We start from the raw sequence: 18,206 nt of genomic DNA, 5'->3' as shown, positions 1-18,206 counted from the left end.
ACATTACCAGATCCCCTAGTTCTTGCGCTGGCGGAGGACACAAAGAATCATAGGATAATTAGGCGAAGGCAACTATGGTATTTCCTCTCTTGCCTCTCTACCTAGTATTGTAAGTTGACCCGGTCCTGGGAAGGGGTTAAAGAAGTTTTGTTGTACCTAAAATCTTAAGAAACTTTCATGTGAAATTCCAGAGGGATTTTGTGAAATTATTTTTGATCTGGACCGGTTCGCTTGAGACAACTTATCTTTGCATTGAAAATGTTCAGGGTGAAATGAAATAATTCGACCATTTTCTCCTGGAGAACAAAGGGGTTTTCCCCTTACAATATAATCAAACGGTGGAAAGTTGTGATTAGAGATATATGCACGATCCATGTCACTAGCTTTGTGTTATATTACAGTATTTGCAATAGTTTATTTGTTGTGCCTGCTCTTGCAAGTGGCTACGTATTTTTCTGTAATGACGGGATACAAAAGAAGCAATTTGCTCAATTATAGTAATTACCAAGGCTATATAACAGATACATTCGACGTTCTATTCAAAATAACCATTAGTTTTATGACTGTCATATTCAACTTTTATTGTTACTCTTCAAGTTGCATGCATAAATGAATTCTAAATGTACTTGTATAATAAATCAATCCATCTAATATCTAAATGAAGCTAAAATGAATCATGGAACTACTACTTGACGATTCAAATTATTCATCTAAACAGATGGTCCTGAGAATTGCTTCAACAACACTATAAGGATCACAGTTCGAACTAGGACGACGATCCTCGAAGTAGCCTTTTCCTTCATCGGAAACTCCTCTTGGAATACGAATAGAAGCTCCACGATTAGCGACACCCGCACTGAAGTCGTGAATTGAACTGGTTTCGTGGCGACCTGTTAGGCGTCGTTCATTGTCACGTCCCTCATTAGGATCATAAGCGCGAATATGCCTTTCGTGGCATTTAGAGAGCTTGGCAATCGCCTTTTCAATTTCACTGGAAAAGAATTGAATTATTTTACAGTTACCCGCTTTTAAATCATTTGTCCTTACTGAATTCCACCGTCAGCCCTCATCCTTGCAGTAGATATATTGGTATGAGCGCCGGCCCCATTCCAGTCTCCAGGCATTGGTTTAGGATCCAATGTAGCTACAACCTAAATATTAAAGAAAGTTGTCATTTAAGGTATTTGGATTATATTTGATACGAAGTAAAATAAAGCCAACAATGAATTACTCACGCCAAATTCCTCTGCGATTCTGTGAAGAATAAATCTTGACATCCAAAGGTCATCCCCAACCGAGATACCTTCACATGGGCCAACTTGGTATTCCCACTATTGATAAAATAAGGAATGATAATTCGATATAATCTGATTGTGTCAATATGTTTAGCAGTACAACTACAATTATCCTTTCATCTAATTCTATGGTAGCCAATCCAATCGTTATCTTGTTCGTTAGGTAGAAAGTCTATGGTATGAAAGTATTACAATGAATCAGCATAAATTTGGTTTAACGAGTTTTCTGTCTTTCTTTGTCCTGTAAAGATTTTTTCGCCTTTATCTAGTTCATTGGCCTATGTCAAGGGAAATTCAGGGGTGAACCTGAGAAAAATTCTCCAGCATCTTACAATGCTGCTTCTGTGATTTCGCTGACTGAGTCTCGCTTCGACGTTTTCTGGTCGGAACGAGTCCTTTTTGTCGACTCTTTACTTTTAAGCAAAGTCATAATCCCCAAAAAAGCAGTTTGGTCTGCAGAAACTTCGAGTATTTCCTTAGTTGCCGAATGTTATTAAATTCGTAACAGGTTACGATTTGAAACAAAAGAGGCTTACTTTTCAAAATGGCTCACCTACGCACTGCTTTTGGTGTTTGGTTAGTTTTGTAGAGAAAATTCGGACCATATGTGAAAATTATGCTGGCTTTAAGTTCATCCTTTAAGTACAAAATTTGGCATTGATATAAGGGATAATATAAGGCGCAACTTTGGCAAGTTTAAACAAAGTTATAGAAGGTCAAAATTTTGTATTTCATGAGAATTTATTTACTTATATGAACGGCAGGGTTCATGGGGACGGGGGCTTCCAGTATCCCGACTTGTTTTCACTGAAATTTCAATGTTGGGCCTCCAAGAAACTTCAGGCCGGGAGACTCCCCTTTCTTTTCCTGTTTCGTCAGATCTAATGCGAGTATTAATGAAAAGGCCAATTGCTTGGGGCTCTGTGTCTAAGCTATTTTGAAACTATGTAGATACGTTATAGCTAAACATTTACTTTATCAATCATTATCACAAAATATAGGATTTGCTATTCGTCATCTCATATAACTTTTTATCGGGTTCAAATTTCCAACGATACGAATCTAAATAATAAAAGCAAAACTTTATTAAAATCAGTTTACTCTCTGCCTGTCCATCGTTTTGTCACATGCACTTATCTCAGAAACAATTCCGCTCACTGAAACTACCAGTGGAAAGGTTTTTTTGTAGGTAGGGTAGCTAAATACCTTTACTCACTGAGTATTAGATTCCCCCAATGGTGTGCCGCCGGATTACCATCTAAACACCACCCCGTCATCAGTAAACTGGAACCGTTTATCACATGATAAGCCGTGATTTTTGAAATAATAATACACCTCGACATTGTTGGCCCTTTGCGAGACTTGCACGGTTACAAGTATTGCCTTACAATCATCGGCAGGTTTATGCGGTGGCTTGAGGCAATACCTCTCAAGGACATTAGGATGCAATCTTGTGCCGAAGCCTTCTGTCGAGAGTGGATCCCTCGCTTTGGTGTCCCTGTAGTGATCACCACTGACCAGGGAATGCAATTTGAGCCCACCCTTTTCTCGGAATTAAGCAAACTCATGGGATTCAAACGCAAGCGAACTACGGCTTACCACCCGCAATCCAATGGGGTGCTAGAGCATTGGCACCGGACGCTGAAAGCCGCCATTATGGCTCGCTATGATCCATCCTGGACTCAGGTCTTGCCTCTGGTCCTACTCGGCCTACGAACAATACGCCGAGAGGAATTTGCTGCCAGCCCCGCGGAGCTGGTATACGGGGAGAACCGAAGGCCGTGATTCGGTTTTCGACAAGAGATCGGGTCTCACAGAATCGGAGTTGCTGCGCCTGTTGAAAGACAACTTTCGCCGCATTAAAACCACGCCCCCACCCGACACTTGTCCGCACCTGCCTGCGCTCCCAAGGAGGTGGACACGTGCACGCACGTCCTGGTCAGGACGAATGCTGTCCGGAAGCCGCTGCAGCCTCCATACGAAGGCCCGTACCGTGTTCTTGAACTTGGGGGACATAAAAAGGCTGCCTTCTTATCCAGGCTGAAGACCGTTTGCGCCCAAATCAACGTCGTGGTCGCTTCGCCGAATGATGAGGAACGCAGCTCCGAGTTTAGTCGTTTCATCTGGGGGCGGAGTGATATGGCGCAGCGGGGTTAAAAATATTCGAACTAAATTTCGAATGTTGTTAACCCCGCTGCGCCACAGTACTGTTAATTCGATTGACAGTTGCCACCGCCGGTGTTCTCCGTGGCGGAGTAGGCCGTAATGGCCGTGATTTTTGAAATAATAATTGAATTTAAAAAAATTATTTTAACATTTTGGAATGCAATTAAGAAAAGAGATGATAAAGAGTTGTGTAGTTTTCCGTTAACTTTATGTTAATAAAATTATTCAAACTATGAAATTAAAATAAAGTTTTTGATTGATTGACTTCATATTGTGTTCTTGCTAGTATCGATGCGAGAAAATTAGTCTCGGCCGACATGAGGAAAAAGTTGTGTTTTCTCAAATTGCGGAGGACTCAGAGGAAGAATCGAGCGCAGCACAACGCTATTAAGTTACTTAACCGTTCAGTGCAATTTTGAGTATATTGGAAGATATATCAAGACTAAAGAACGCCTGCCATCCGCCCTATCTAATAATGTTGTCCAGAGAGACCTTCCTTGTATCTGTTTGAAGGTGAGGCGGGGCCTCACTTTCCACAAGAAAAAAAGGTGTGATCATCCATACCCACTTAGTAGCTGAGTAAGGAAATAATCAATTTCACCATGCTTTTAGTACAGCCACGAACTTAAATTGTTGACAAACTCCGCAGTCCATTTGCCATTTAAATCGTTTTTCCAAGATAGTCGCCACACATTTAGTGATCTTGTTGCTTTTTATAAGCAGTTACTTTTCCCGGGAGATGGCTTTGCGCTCCTTAGTGGTTTTGAGGCAGACAGGCCGCAAAATCTCTGCACTTGCACAGGGCGCTTACGATACATCTCTTTGCTAACAGCATTAGCCCATATATCTGTGCTGGAGAGCAGAGTAGACTACATTACACTCGTGAGAAGCCCCCAGTGTTTGCAATTATCCGAATTAACGCCGAAATTCCTGCTAAAGCCTTGTTCACTGCTGGTTTGATTTGCTCGAAAAAGATTCTCTTCAAGTCGACCATCAATCCAAGGTACTTAGTTGTTGGTTTTGACTCTATAAACAACTCGACGCAGTGTCGGAACTCTGCTTTTAGTCAGGATAATCAGGATACCTACTTCGGTTTTTTCTAACGGAAGGAACAGTCATTCATCCTGATGAGCTTTTCGAACACTTTCCACCCGGGTCAAACATATAAACCTGGAATGTATAGTATGCAAAAGCATCGCTGAGTGTACTCTCCTTTTGCTGATTGGTGGAAATGTTGCAATGTGAACCTACGTATACGTGTAGGTTCTAAATAAATAAATTGTTCTACAGAGAATTTAAGAGAGTTTCCATATATGTAATGAGTATACAGATAGACATGTGGTGTTTTAAATGGAAGATGGTTGTAATATTAAGGATGTGAATGACACTTAGGTTTCGAAATGCTCCAATACCTGTGTTTGCTCAAATAAAGTTAATAAGCGTATAGCCCTATATTTTCAGAATTAACTAGAAAGTGCTCTTCATTTTAATTGTACAACATATTATTATGAACAAAGTTATAGTAATTATAATTTGCCTCTCTTGTGTAAATTCACTGCAGGTTAAGGACTCGCCTAGAATTTATTTTATATATGACGTCTCAGGGTGCAGTAAATTTAAACAACAAAGGAAACCTTCACCGACTACCACTTTGTTAGTAATGGTATCTTTCTCGTATTGTACCTAATATTATCGTTTACAAGCATTTTGCACTTCTTGAGCGAATCTAAGGGTTTCTTTTGTTAGAAATTTCCAAAATATAGTAAAATGGCATTATTCTGTTTATCGGGTTAGATAGGACCTGAGAACGAGTGCAGTTACATTTTATCGTACATATATTTCAGATCCTCAGTTCGTGTTTACAAATAAATAACAATATATAATAGAAATTCATAAGAGAGCAATTTTCAGAAAGGAAACTGGGACTGTGTGCAATGCCTGACTTTTACACCAAGATTCCTTAGAATCCGGAGTTTATGAATCTTGAAGGAAAGCCGTGAAATCGTGTCTGCTTAAGATAATGTAGATCATACCAATAAAACAAAATAAATTAGAACTCTTTGAGTAAGGTGACGAGCGGATACGACGTGCATATAACTCCCGTATGCTATTCTGAACAGCGCTAGGTACTTTACTTGTATCTCTGTGCATTATGGCTCACTTTTTATGATACAAGGGCATCATCAATAATGGGTTAACGAACTTATGTTGATGAAGGGAGCAGTTGGTTGCCCAAATACAGAATTTGTGATTTCCAATAAGAGATTTTAGCCAATAAAAGCAAATTCTTTTCAAATTTATTTCCTTTGTTGAGCCACTGATAAACAAATAACTTCAAATAAATCATCTCGTTTCTGCAGAAATAATTTCGAGATCAAAGATGATAGGGATATATCCGACCTATGCGGGAAATTGGGGGGATGCTTAGCGTCCCTGACTAATTTGGATTATTATTGGCGATTTCGGACTGTTTGTATGAAACCTGTTTGCAGTTCGGATATTCTAGAAAGGGCACTATGTCGCCCCTAAACGGCATTGCGAAGTAGTAACAGAATATGGAAATGTATCTGATACGCCGACAGAAAAACCTGATTTACCCAACTAAACTGCAATATTGAGAGCTTATTTAGGTTTTTCGTAGCCGTCGAGAAAGTATATTGTTGCGACCAGAAACAGACCTGATATTACTAGAATCATTTACATCGTGCATTATTCCATTTTCCTTATTAATGTATCGGAGAAATTAAAGGCTCGTATTGAAGAAACGAATCTATTTGTTTATGTGTTTATCTATTAATTAAATAACAAATGGATGAGTACTCTACTCTAGGTATTCGAGAAAAATATACATATAAAAAAATAAAACGCGCCGGCAACTTTCTTTATAGAGCGATTATATTCGCTAAAGATTCTGTGAGTGGTGGACTGAAGGTAGTGCAAAAGCTTCAGGAATTGTACTTCAAAAATGTTAATAGGGTAAAAGTTGTTAGCTGAGTCCCGGTATTGTATCACATAAGATATAGAACTGCTCGTTATGCCTCAAAGTCTTTTGAAGATATGAAAATGGAAGTTTAAGGTAGAGAAAGCATAACTTGAATACCAGAGGTTGCTTTTAATGTTAATTGATTAAGAACATTTTCTTTAACGATATTAATTTACAATTATGATAAGCGGACGATATTGCGAAACTATACTCAAAAATGTTATGGAGAAAGAAATTATAAAGGAATGGATACGTTTGGATTATATGAAGATCGAAGGAAAAAAGAGACATGAAACTTCAATTGAGGCCGTTGACATAATCAGGAGCTTGCTATCAAATGTCACATCGAAATCTTTGTAAAAGGCAGATTCTGTTAATGGCTGTTTATCGGGGTAATACTATTGTTATAAGAAGGCGGGAGAGGGAATATTTCTCCGAACGTACCACCAAGTTAATGTGTCAAGTTTTATTGAAGGTTGCTTTGATCAATAGGCGAATCAACAACAAAAGAATGTTTTAGATTGCCTTCATATTGAGCAGAATCGGAGAAGAATCGATTCAATGTCTGTCTTTCTGTATGTCTGATCTTATTATTGATACTGGGCGAAACACGGAGCAGTGAGGGTTCAAAATGTGTGCCCCGAAAAGTGTAACAGGTGTCGTTCTAAGAAACTATCCAACGAAAAATCTGAAAATATTCATAATGGTGCATCCATACGAAATCTACGCCTCGAACTACATCCCATTCCGATATCTGCTCAAATAAAGTTAATAATAGTATATTATCAAATTCTAGAAATTCACCATAGTTATAACTAATAACATAATGCACAATTTTAAAAAGTTTGAAGAAGGTGCAACTATTATTATCAAAATTATAGAAGACCAAATTTGCATATTTCACGTGAATTTATTGCATTGTAAGATTTGCATGCAAAACCCACTTGCTTCGTGACATCTGCCGTGGGCAGACGCATTTCGTGTTTGTATCGACAGTGCGTTTTTTGTTTGAAGTTAATTTTCTTTTTGCCTATCCGCGTGGGTGTAATTAACCGTGTTTCCTTCTGTTTTGATAGTTTTGGCGGTGAATCTGTTCCTGCTTAAGGAAAAAGGTAAGTGCCTTAGTTTTATTTCTGCTTCTTCACCCAATCAATCTTGTAAGTAAAAATCTGCCTCCGCATCCTTTGGTGGTTTTTCCCTTGTAAACAGGCATTCTGCCCTCAGTCAAGATAGGCCATGGAGGTTAGGGAGTGTGAACCCCCGGACAAGGCGAAAATAAATTTCGACCGGTCTGTTTCCCAAATGCCAACATCTCCTCAGGCACCTGTAGGGCCACAGTTCAAAAGCCCAACAGAAATCGGTGGCTATGTCCTAACCAGGAAAGAGCGAAGGGCTTCGAGGAGCCTGTCAAGATCCCCAATCCAGTCTCCCACGATTAAACAACAAAAGGTTTCTGGAATTCTACCAGCCACGACTCAACTCAAAGCTTTCCCTGAGGTTACCCAGTCTCAGGACCTAAGCAAGACCCTTTCACCAATGGAAAAACAAAAAATAGTTCCGATGGAGCAAACAGCCCCAGTGTACAGGTACAGCGAGAACGCTCAATGTAAAACGTACACAGTATGTGTGGAGAGAAGCAACCCCATGACATACATTGATAAAGTTAACGGACAGGAAAGAATTGAGGGTTTCAAACCCCTCAATTTCCATAAACTTACGAGGCGTCTCAACCTCAAAGACCAGGTAATTACGGTCAAGGATAAAAGTTTATTGCAAATCAGCGTCCTGCGCGAACAATTTGGCATTTGACAATCGCTTGATCACATTAGGGCTAAAAGCATATATTTCCTTGAGAGATACCCATAGATTTGGGATTATTAAAGGCATCCCCACAGATTTCACAGAAGATGAAATACTTCAGGACATTAACTCCCCGATAAAAGTGGCGAAAGTGCAAAGACTGAACTTCAGATCTAAGGAAAACAAAGATGTCTTCCTTCCATCTCGAACAGTCAAATTAACCTTCGTTGGCTCTGACATCCCCAAACATATCTCAATCGGTAGCGTGAGGGTTGAGGTTGACCATTATTTAAACAGACCGAGGCAATGTTTTGCTTGTGGCAGATTGGACCACATTGCCACTAACTGCAAAGCAAAAGTGAGTAGATGCTTAAATTGCAGTGGTCCAAAAGATCAGTGCGATGGCAACACATGCGGGAAAAAATGTGCTTTATGTGGTAAGTCTGACCATGACGCCAGAGGCAGGAAGTGCACCATCTGGGTCGAACACATGGCGATCATCAAGACGGCAGCAATAAAAAATATCTCCATGAGGGACTCACTGGACTGCGATGTTGACTGTGACATTGCCTTCCCTCCGCTGGAAAAAAGAGAAAGTCCGAACAACTGGACAAGGAATCCTCAAGATGAGTTCAACAGAACCATCAGAGGGAGCAAAAAATTCAGTTCTGCTGTCAAATCAAATCTACGCCAGAACACCAGAACACCCTTTCCCAAAGGTGACTATCAAGAACCACTTACGTCAAATCAAACTGTTTTCGAACACCCAACGTACACGAGTACCAGAAAATACTGTCGCAAACCCTCAAACTCATGAACAGCATCTCTTCAAAGATACAAGATCCATCTTTGGCAGAAGACATGCAAAAAATCAAAAAACAGACAGATAAACTCAACATCACGAGTGACTTGACGTTCGTAGAAATTGCAAATGGTAAACATCCTACAATATATCATTCAAAGTCTAGCTAACAATAAGTCTGAAATTGAATACTTTGCTAATACTCACGGCTATGACATACTATCCCTGCAAGAAATTTTCACTTTTAACTCGTCCCATCATTCTCGGTACCTAAAAGGTTTCAACCTTATGTACAAATTCAGAGAGGATGGCTATGGTGGAGTGGCCCTTGCAATTCGCAAAGGCATAAATGCCAGGCCAATAACCTATGATACCAACATGGACATTATTATCGCTAAGACCCTGAACCTTACTCCAAACATCACTATTGCCCCCATATACATGCCCCCGTATACAACTACGACCACTTTCAAAGTAGAACTGGACAAGCTACTTCAATTTCTGAGCAATACCCCAAACACAATAATAACGGGCGACCTAAATGCCAGGTCATTCATACTTGGGGACTCCATCGAGAATAGTAAAGGGAGGCATCTCTCAAACACAATATGCAGATGTGACTTTAGACCACTCAACAACGGTTCACTAACCTTTGTGGACCAGGTAACAAACGGCAAAACAAGAGCATCTGCACCAAATGTCACCCTCACTAAATCCAATACTATATCCTGGTCCTGGAACGCGCTGGTACAACCGATCTCTAAAAGCAAGCATAAACCAATAGCCATCCACAGTAACACCATTGTAATTCAACAGAAATACAAAATAGGCCTCCTTCATTTAAAAACTGCCTTGCAGTCCATCCATCCCACGGAGAACTTGAACGGTCTGACATCAGAAATCCAAAGCAAAATTAAAGAGTCGACATTCAAAATTCGCAAGGGCTCCTCCCATAAACCATGGTGGAACAGTTATCTGAAGACACTATTTGTAGAGAAAAGGCAAGCTCTGAGAGCCTACCACAGTGATGCGAACCACACCAACTTCATGTCTTTCTCGGTTGCAAACAAGAAATGGTTACAAGCGGTGAAAGTGGCTAAGAAAAAAACCTGGGACGAGATTTGGGAAGATCTGAGTGTCAAAAAAGACACTAAGGTATTCTGGAAAAGCATAAAAAACTTTAAAAATTTTCAAGAGGAAGAAACCAACAACCGGATTTGGGATTCTGAAAATGACCAGAAATACCTAGACTTTCTAAGCTCAAGCTACAACAAGCCAACTCCAAATAATTTTACATCCCACTTACCGCCACCATCGCTGCAACAAAATGTTACTCCTGAGGAATTCGCTCTGCTCCTCAACAAACGGAAAAAGAACTCCGCACCGGGTAATGACCAAATTACGTACACGTACATTCAGTGGCTAAGCCCTCCGGTCAAATCTGCTCTGCTTACCTCCATTAATGAAACTTGGCAAAATTTAAACCCTCCACAGGAGTGGTCTGTTACTAAGATAGTTTCCATACCCAAAATAAATAAAGATCTGTCAGACATTAAAAACTTCAGACCCATATCTCTAATTAATGTTTTCGCCAAAATCCTCAACACACTTGTCAAAAACAGACTAAACCATTTCATTCTGGAGCACAAAATTCTCCTTCCCGACAGTCGTGCCTATCAGAGCGGATGATCCACTGTTACATGTCTAAACGACATCCTTCTCGCAATCTCCATAGCCAAAGCAAACAAACTGCAGGCGCAAGCGGTAGTTCTTGATGTATCCAAAGCATATGAAAGTGTAGATCTAAAAACCCTTGAATCTAAAATGATCTTTCATAAAATACCAGCCGAAATCATTATCTGGATCTCACGGTTCCTGGCTAACAGGAATCTAATCCTAGGTGATGCGAAGGTGGGAATTTGCAATGGTATACCCCAAGGATGTGTCTTGAGCCCCACGCTATTCAATATTTACACGGCCTCACTTCATAAACCAGTCGATCCCAACATAGAAATCTATCAATATGCTGATGATTTTTTCATATTAGCCACTGGCAAACAATTACGGAAACTGAAGTCTCCATTAAAGCCCAAACAGTAGCCCTCATTGACGAATGCAAAAGCCTAAATCTTCATATAAATCCGGACAAATCAAAATTCATTACCCTTAAAAGAAACAGTAGTACACTACACCCCTTGAATCTTGGCAATATCAGTATACAGCAATTCAAAAAGATAACCTTCCTTGGCAAGACAATTAACTCATCTTTAATATTAAAAGATCAAACAATTGACACCATCTCTAAGGCTAAAAAAGCTGCTAGAGTCATCAATTTCTCTACTGGGCATTCTTGGGGCCTTCCTCCTGAAAATAGCATCAAATTGTTCAGGGTGCTAATACGACGCATCCTAGATTACGCCGCTGCCACATCTGTAATAGCACCCAAATACCTTAATAACAAAATCACCTCTATGGCGGCCACAATCCTAAAAAGATGCCTAGGGCTTACCAAAACTGCTCCTCACCTGTCCACCTTTGCTCTGGCAAATGAACCGCCGCCCCATCTCAGAATAACAATTTTAGCAACTAAGGAGCTAATAAGGCTCCATGCAAATCGACCTCATGTCTTTCGGAATGTCCAAGAGAGTGCAGATGCTAAAAATGGCCTCTCTGCAACCTACAAACGTTTCTCTCACCTCTTTGACCTCCTGAGAGCTGACATAAAATCAAGCCCTCCACATACCTTACAAGTAGTTATAACTCAGGCATTAGGCAGAAACATTCCGAAAACGGCTTTAGCAAATGAGATCAATGCCTCCATACGCAACTACAAATCCAGGAATTTTGAAATATTTGCCACAGATGCCTCTGTCAGAGGAGGTGATGTAAGCATTGCAGTGGTCAAATGATCATGCTGAAACGGTGGGGCAGCACAGGCTAAACCAAATCACAACAATATCAGCAGAACTCCAAGCGGTTTGGCTAGCCACTAAATACGCGTTGGATGAAGGTCATAAGAAAGTGGTCATAATTACGGACTCCCTACATGCGTGCCGGATCTTGGGCAAAGAGTCTACCACTCACTACATGGTCAACGAAATCCACAACAACATCAAATGTATGAACGGTAAAGAAGTAGTCATAATGTGGTACCCGGCAAGGAGTGGCATCAAATTAAATGAAAGTGCACATCTGGCAGCTATCGAAGGCCAGAACAGCGCCACGCTGATGAACTGTCACCTAGCACCCATTGATTTAAACCTTCTGGTTGCCAACCAAATAGCAGAGGAGTGGGACTCAAGCTATCAAAATGACATTCGCTCCAAAGGGAAATTCTTTGCAAAAATATTCCCCCATGTACCCATAAAAGCTCCGAAAGACCTTTCCAAACAAAAGGTGTCGCGGATAAAAACTGCCAACAGAATCATGTCAGGTCACTCCTATAATAAACCATGGCTCAAAAAGATGAAAATCATAAGAAATGACAGTTGCAATACATGCAATGCGCAGGAAACCTTAGACCACATCCTCTTCAAATGTACTAAGTATATCCAAATCAGAAATAAGTTTAACTGGGATAGATCTATCAACTCTGTAGAGCACCTGCTTGCAGAGGACCTAAATAAACACCTACTAGAAATTATCATCTTTCTTGAACAAGCAGAAGTAAAACTTTAGCACTTAAATAAAGCCTAGGTAATAGCCTAAATTTTTACGGTTATAAGTCAAATAATATGCAAAATGAATCTTACTTCTTACTACTCAATCACTTTAACAAATTAAAAATTTACAAAGCAATATAAGGCCCAGTAGCCCATATTTTTCGTAGTCATACTGGCAACATAGACAACAGTCTAGCCAACCGTGTCACGGAGTCATCGTAGGTGGTATCTGGTGGTATACATCGTTAGCCTGCCGGGACAACGTGGGACAAATCAAAAACACACACACACGCACACGCATGCAAAACCTTTATATCAGAAACGTCCAGCTTCCGATATTCCGACTTCCTGAGTAATTAATATTGAAATGATATGTACCCGTCCATGCTAATGTGCAATTACATATAAGCATTTCCCCCTAAGCAATGAAGTGCAACTTATATAAGGAATGTTGTGAAATTGTGAAGGTTCATTGCACTTGGTACTATATAAAAGTGAGCAGCCGTTGCTCTGACAATTGGAGTGCAGTCGATATTTCGAAAGTGGTGAGAATATCCCGGTGACACCACGGAGACTTGAACTGATGAAAACCTGCAGCTCTTAGGGGATAATGGCGATCACTTTCCATATACTACTCACATAGTAACATAGAAAGGACATTGTAGTTTCGAATTGATGTTGAGAAACGTATTTAGCAAGGTTCATGCGTCAGATAACGTAGTACGGTGCTGTCGTCTGAAGAAATAACACGGTCTTCTACCTATCGTAAGAGGCCTTTGCTTCGGGGTGGCATATAATTTTGCGAAAGATCGTTTGAAGCAGTACTGCAGCCTACTTAGTATTCCAGTGAAATGGCATCCCCCGTCCAGTACTTTGATTGATAACTGAGCCACCCCGCATTTACTGTGAGAACATCAGCATGTAGTGAGAGTTCGTTTAGCGACGTTCTGGTTGAATTCACCAGACAAGAAAAATCGGGGTGCACTTAATTTAACTGGTTATAAGCAAAGGCTTGAGGGGTTGATTGACATAAAGACGGTAATATTAACCTGATTTTTGTTGGCACAATATCTACGCCACAATAGACCTTTATACCGCTGTGATCATGAAATCTCTCTAAATTGTTGATGAATGTGGTTGCCGTGGTAGCAGACTTGCAGTTTTTTTGTGGCATTTATTTGATAATTAAGACGTGAAAGGCATCGGTTGAGGAAATGATCTGCCAGGGATCTTCTCCCTCGATCATAGTATTCGGCTCATTAGTTTTCTGGCTCTACGTCTGTGGTCGCGACCCTTTTCTCGTTTTCCCTTTTGGCGTACCCAGCATCAGATGGATGACATGTGAAATTTCCCCAATTCCGTGAGAGAGATGCAAGGCTACGAACAACCACACATTCCCGGACCTGGCTAGCACAGATGGGCACTTTAGTGCAACTACTCCTAGGTGTCCTTTCTAAGATGTAGAAGTACATTTATCTCAATGCCAACATTTAGTGCTGCAGAAACGTCTTTCATTTGTTGGTACCATATAGAAGAGAGAAATTTTCATTAAAAATTTTTCGTTTTCAAAATCTGAATTTTCTGTTTGATACCATACTATGTAGAGTCGTTGGGCAAGACGGGAATAGACGATTTATAATAAAACATTGGGGTAGGTCTTCAACCTTAAATGAGCCTGCAATAATGCATTGGCTTGGGTTTCAAATAATAAAGTCTCAACTCGACAAATACTCATCTGAAACTCAAAATTCTTACTGATAACTTTAGCTCTAACTTCGCATAAGAGTAATATGCCAGGTGTATAGATGAATTTGAAAAGACATCGTGGAAAAGCATTGAATCTTAAAGTCAAAAAGGGTATTCATTAGCACTGTTTGATATTCAGCAATGCATCAACCGCGCAATGAATAACTTTGTAAGAGATTGTGGTGCGGCAGGATTCGCAGCATTCGAAATTTGTTTCAAATGTCGCGAATACCAGCGGACAGATGACGCCACCGGCGCTCTACTCAGTTCAGACCTCGCTACAAGAGTGGGGAACAGAGTAGGTGGCGAGAAGCGTCAGATAAAAAATAATAATAAGACAAGTCGGGAAACCGGAAGCTGGACGCTTCAGTTACGAAAGGTTTTGTGCATTTCTTAGTACGTAGCATGTAATATATGCATATACAATATTATGTGAGAATATCCACTTTCGGATGATATTGACATTTATAGCCTTGAATTTGCAAAGAAGCGACAACTTTGACGTATTATAACTTTGTTAGCAATAGTGCGATTTCCACCAAACTTGGTAACGTCATGCTCTATGTTACACCCTATATTGTTGCGAAATTTCGTCGTCCTAGCATGAACTTAAGGGGGGTTTTGCAGCGAATTACTAAAAATTATAGTAATATACTATTATTAACTCTATTTGTGCAGATATCAGTGTGGAAGGTATTTCGGAGCCCAGGCACCATATAGTGGCAGCCTCTTGATTTTTTTCAGATTTTTCGGTTGGGTAGTTTCTGAGAATGGCCCCCGTAAAGGAATGGTCACTTTCAACGCCCCGCACTCCCCACCTTTCCAACAAATGTCAAAACTAAGCCTGTTTTCGAAAAGTACTAACCGAGACCTTTAATTTGATACCCCACATGACTATATTTGATGAAAAAAAAAATTACACCCCCCTTTTGCATGTATGGGGACCCCCCCTTAAATTCAACGTAAAAGGATGTAACTCACTGTATGCGTGAGCGTTCACAGTTCCCACCTTTCTACCAAATTTGGTGTCAATCACTGTAACCGTTTCCGCGAAAAATGCGTGTGACGGACAGACAGACAGACAGACAGACAGACAGACAGACAGACAGACGGACAGACAGACAGACAGACAGACAGACAGACAGACGGTAAACCGATTTTAATAAGGTTTTGTGTTTACACAAAACCTTAAAAAAAGAGTGAAGAAGATAGTTGGCAGTCATTGTGAAAAGAACGAGTTTTGTGCAGAAAGAAAATAGTTACGGACGGAAATCAGTATAATTTCTAATATCCCTGAATTATAATAGGCGTACTTTTTTGAAATTGTGTATTGAACGTTGTTAAATACAAGCTCCTAAAAGATAAAACATACATTAACTCAACTGAAGCCACTGAAGATGCTGTCAGCGTACAGACTCTATTGTCATTACATGAAATGTACTTACTTGAGCAGGCATCACTTCTGCATTGGTTCCAGCTATTTTAATACCAGCATAGAGGCATGCCTGATAGTGTGCAAGGACGATATCTCTTCCGTATACCTAAAATAAGTTATTATATGAATAAAAGCATTGTTGCTTGAAAAATGATTTTATCTTTAAAGAGATAGATTCAAAACATCTGTAACTTACCTTATTAGCTCCGGCACCACAGTAATAAGGTCCTTGAGGCCCTGGGTAACCATTCTTTGGCCACCCAAGTGGATGACCATCAAAATCTAGCAATGTGTACTCTTGCTCGATTCCAAACCATGGTTCCTCATTAAGGCATTTGTTAACCGCTTCTAAGCACGTTTTTCTTTTGTTGGTTGCTGTTGGCGTTCCATCAGCTTTGTACGTATCGCACAGAACCAGTATAGCACTACCGCGTCTGAACGGATCCTTGTAAATAGCTACAGGATGGAGGTATGTATCGGAGTTAGACCCTTGAGCTTGGTAGGTTGAACTTCCATCATAATTCCAAATTGGTAGATCTGCAAACCAAACGAATTGAAATAAAACTTAAATTTTTGAGTTTTTTAGTTTGTGAAAATCGTTTATGTGATTGTTAGCGGGATTGAGTTTAGTTTTACTGAGTTGGATGCACGGAAATTCGACTTGATGTATTAAAAAATATATATACAATAATTGTGATATCAGCTGGAGAACCACCTTGATTTTGCATAAAATGTTAGCCCTTTCCATAACTTATAAATTTTTTTAAGGTGAATGAAGTAATCAGACTTATGATCTGTGCTTATATAGGGTGCGGCAGCATAACTTCCCTTTTTAAAATGCGCGCCACTCAGTTAGTTGAATTGCATCAAAAGCCTTTGCATTCATCCAAAGTCACAGTGTGGTGTGCAATTTCCTCAGCTGGAATTATTGGTCCCTGGTTTTTTGAGGAAAATGAGGTTACAGTGACAGTGAATTCGGACCGGTATGTAAACATGCTACGGAATTTTTTTTCCCACGGCGAGAAAATTTGGATTTGGGGGACACTTGGTTCCAACAAGACGGTGCAACAGCACACACTTCAAGACCATCGATGGCTGTTTTGAGGGAACAGTTTCCAGAGCGCCTTATCTCAATTAGAGGCGATTTGGAATGGTTGGCACGCTCTTCCGATCTGTCCCCTTGTGATTTTTTTTTATGGGGTTTTTTGAAATCCCGTGTTTATGTGGACCCTCTAAGAACCCTACAAGATTTGAAGACCAACATCCAAGAAGAAATTGCCAACATAACACCTGCTATGCTAACAAGAGTCATGTCAAACCCCAGAAATCAGTTTACGCAATGTATGGAGAATGGGGGACGTCACCTAACAGATTTGATCTTCAAAACAATGTAAATAAAAACTTTAGACATGTACCTACATTATAAAAAATAAATAAATATTTTCCGATGCATACAATAGTTTTTATTGAGTTTTGAAAAAAGGGAGTTATGCTGCCGCACCCTGTATTTTGTTTCTTTTTTAGCTGAACATCCTTCATTCTTTGACCTACTAATATCGATTTGAGTCATTTCAGCTTATTTGTCAATATCGCTTCAACTTTTTAACCATCCTTTTGTTGATAACAAATTATTCTCTTATGATTCCTTTCGCAAATAGATGTATATTCGAGATAAGCTCCTGGAGTAACGTGACGTTGGCACTGACAGATAATTTTTTAATCTCATAGATCTTAAAACTTATCATCATCCTTGATACAATCATCTCCACTTCAGCCATCGTTTGGTAGCAGAACTGCATAATATAGCTGGCAATGGAATTGTTATCCTTTCTTAAAGTGAAACCAATCCGCTGTTACTTCTACACTCTAATCAATATGTCTATCGGTGTCTGGGCACAGAAGTCGACAAAGTTCTTAGTTCGTGGTTGTGCCGGGCCAGAGTACTCTGAACAAATGGCGAAACAAATATTAACGAAAGTTTTTAATTCGATGCTACTTAGGTATCTGTCAGTTCCAGATTTTAGACAATAGTAATAAAAGGAGAGGCATCAATTTCGGTGCCACAAAACCACGTTATCAAGATAGATAAATAGTAGCCGTGATTATTGCATTGGGGAGGGTAAGTTGCCGTATGTAGTAACGATTTTACTGTTTCCACTGATTGGTAAATATATAACGATTAACGATTTGCGCATTTTCTCATTGAACGTGCGCTCCCTGTACAGAGATAAAGCTGATGAGCAGCTAGCCGATACCCGGTCCAAATATAGGGCTGATATAATAGCGTTGCAAGAGATGCGATGGACAGGGACCGGTT

General features: G+C 40.0%; 1 protein-coding gene across 2 annotated transcripts in view; it reads right to left on the bottom strand.

The window, feature by feature from the left end:
- Positions 1 to 551: 551 nt before the first annotated feature.
- The window catches only part of LOC119652476 (glutamine synthetase 2 cytoplasmic), a 44,290-nt gene continuing 26,635 nt past the window's right edge, over positions 552 to 18,206 (bottom strand). For both annotated transcript variants that reach the window (XM_038056650.1, XM_038056658.1), the window contains exons 3-7: positions 16,086 to 16,426; positions 15,900 to 15,995; positions 1,236 to 1,331; positions 1,048 to 1,151; positions 552 to 991 (exon numbers count right to left, since the gene is read on the bottom strand). In XM_038056650.1, the coding sequence (XP_037912578.1) occupies positions 703 to 991; positions 1,048 to 1,151; positions 1,236 to 1,331; positions 15,900 to 15,995; positions 16,086 to 16,426 (926 nt within the window). In that variant the 3' untranslated portion in view covers positions 552 to 702. The remainder of the gene's footprint in view (positions 992 to 1,047; positions 1,152 to 1,235; positions 1,332 to 15,899; positions 15,996 to 16,085; positions 16,427 to 18,206) is intronic.

This window comes from Hermetia illucens, chromosome 1 (assembly GCF_905115235.1).
Source record: "Hermetia illucens chromosome 1, iHerIll2.2.curated.20191125, whole genome shotgun sequence".
In the NCBI taxonomy this organism is placed as follows: domain Eukaryota; kingdom Metazoa; phylum Arthropoda; class Insecta; order Diptera; family Stratiomyidae; genus Hermetia; species Hermetia illucens.
Note: the sequence above shows the minus strand (reverse complement) of the source record. Positions and strands in the feature narration are given on the sequence as shown.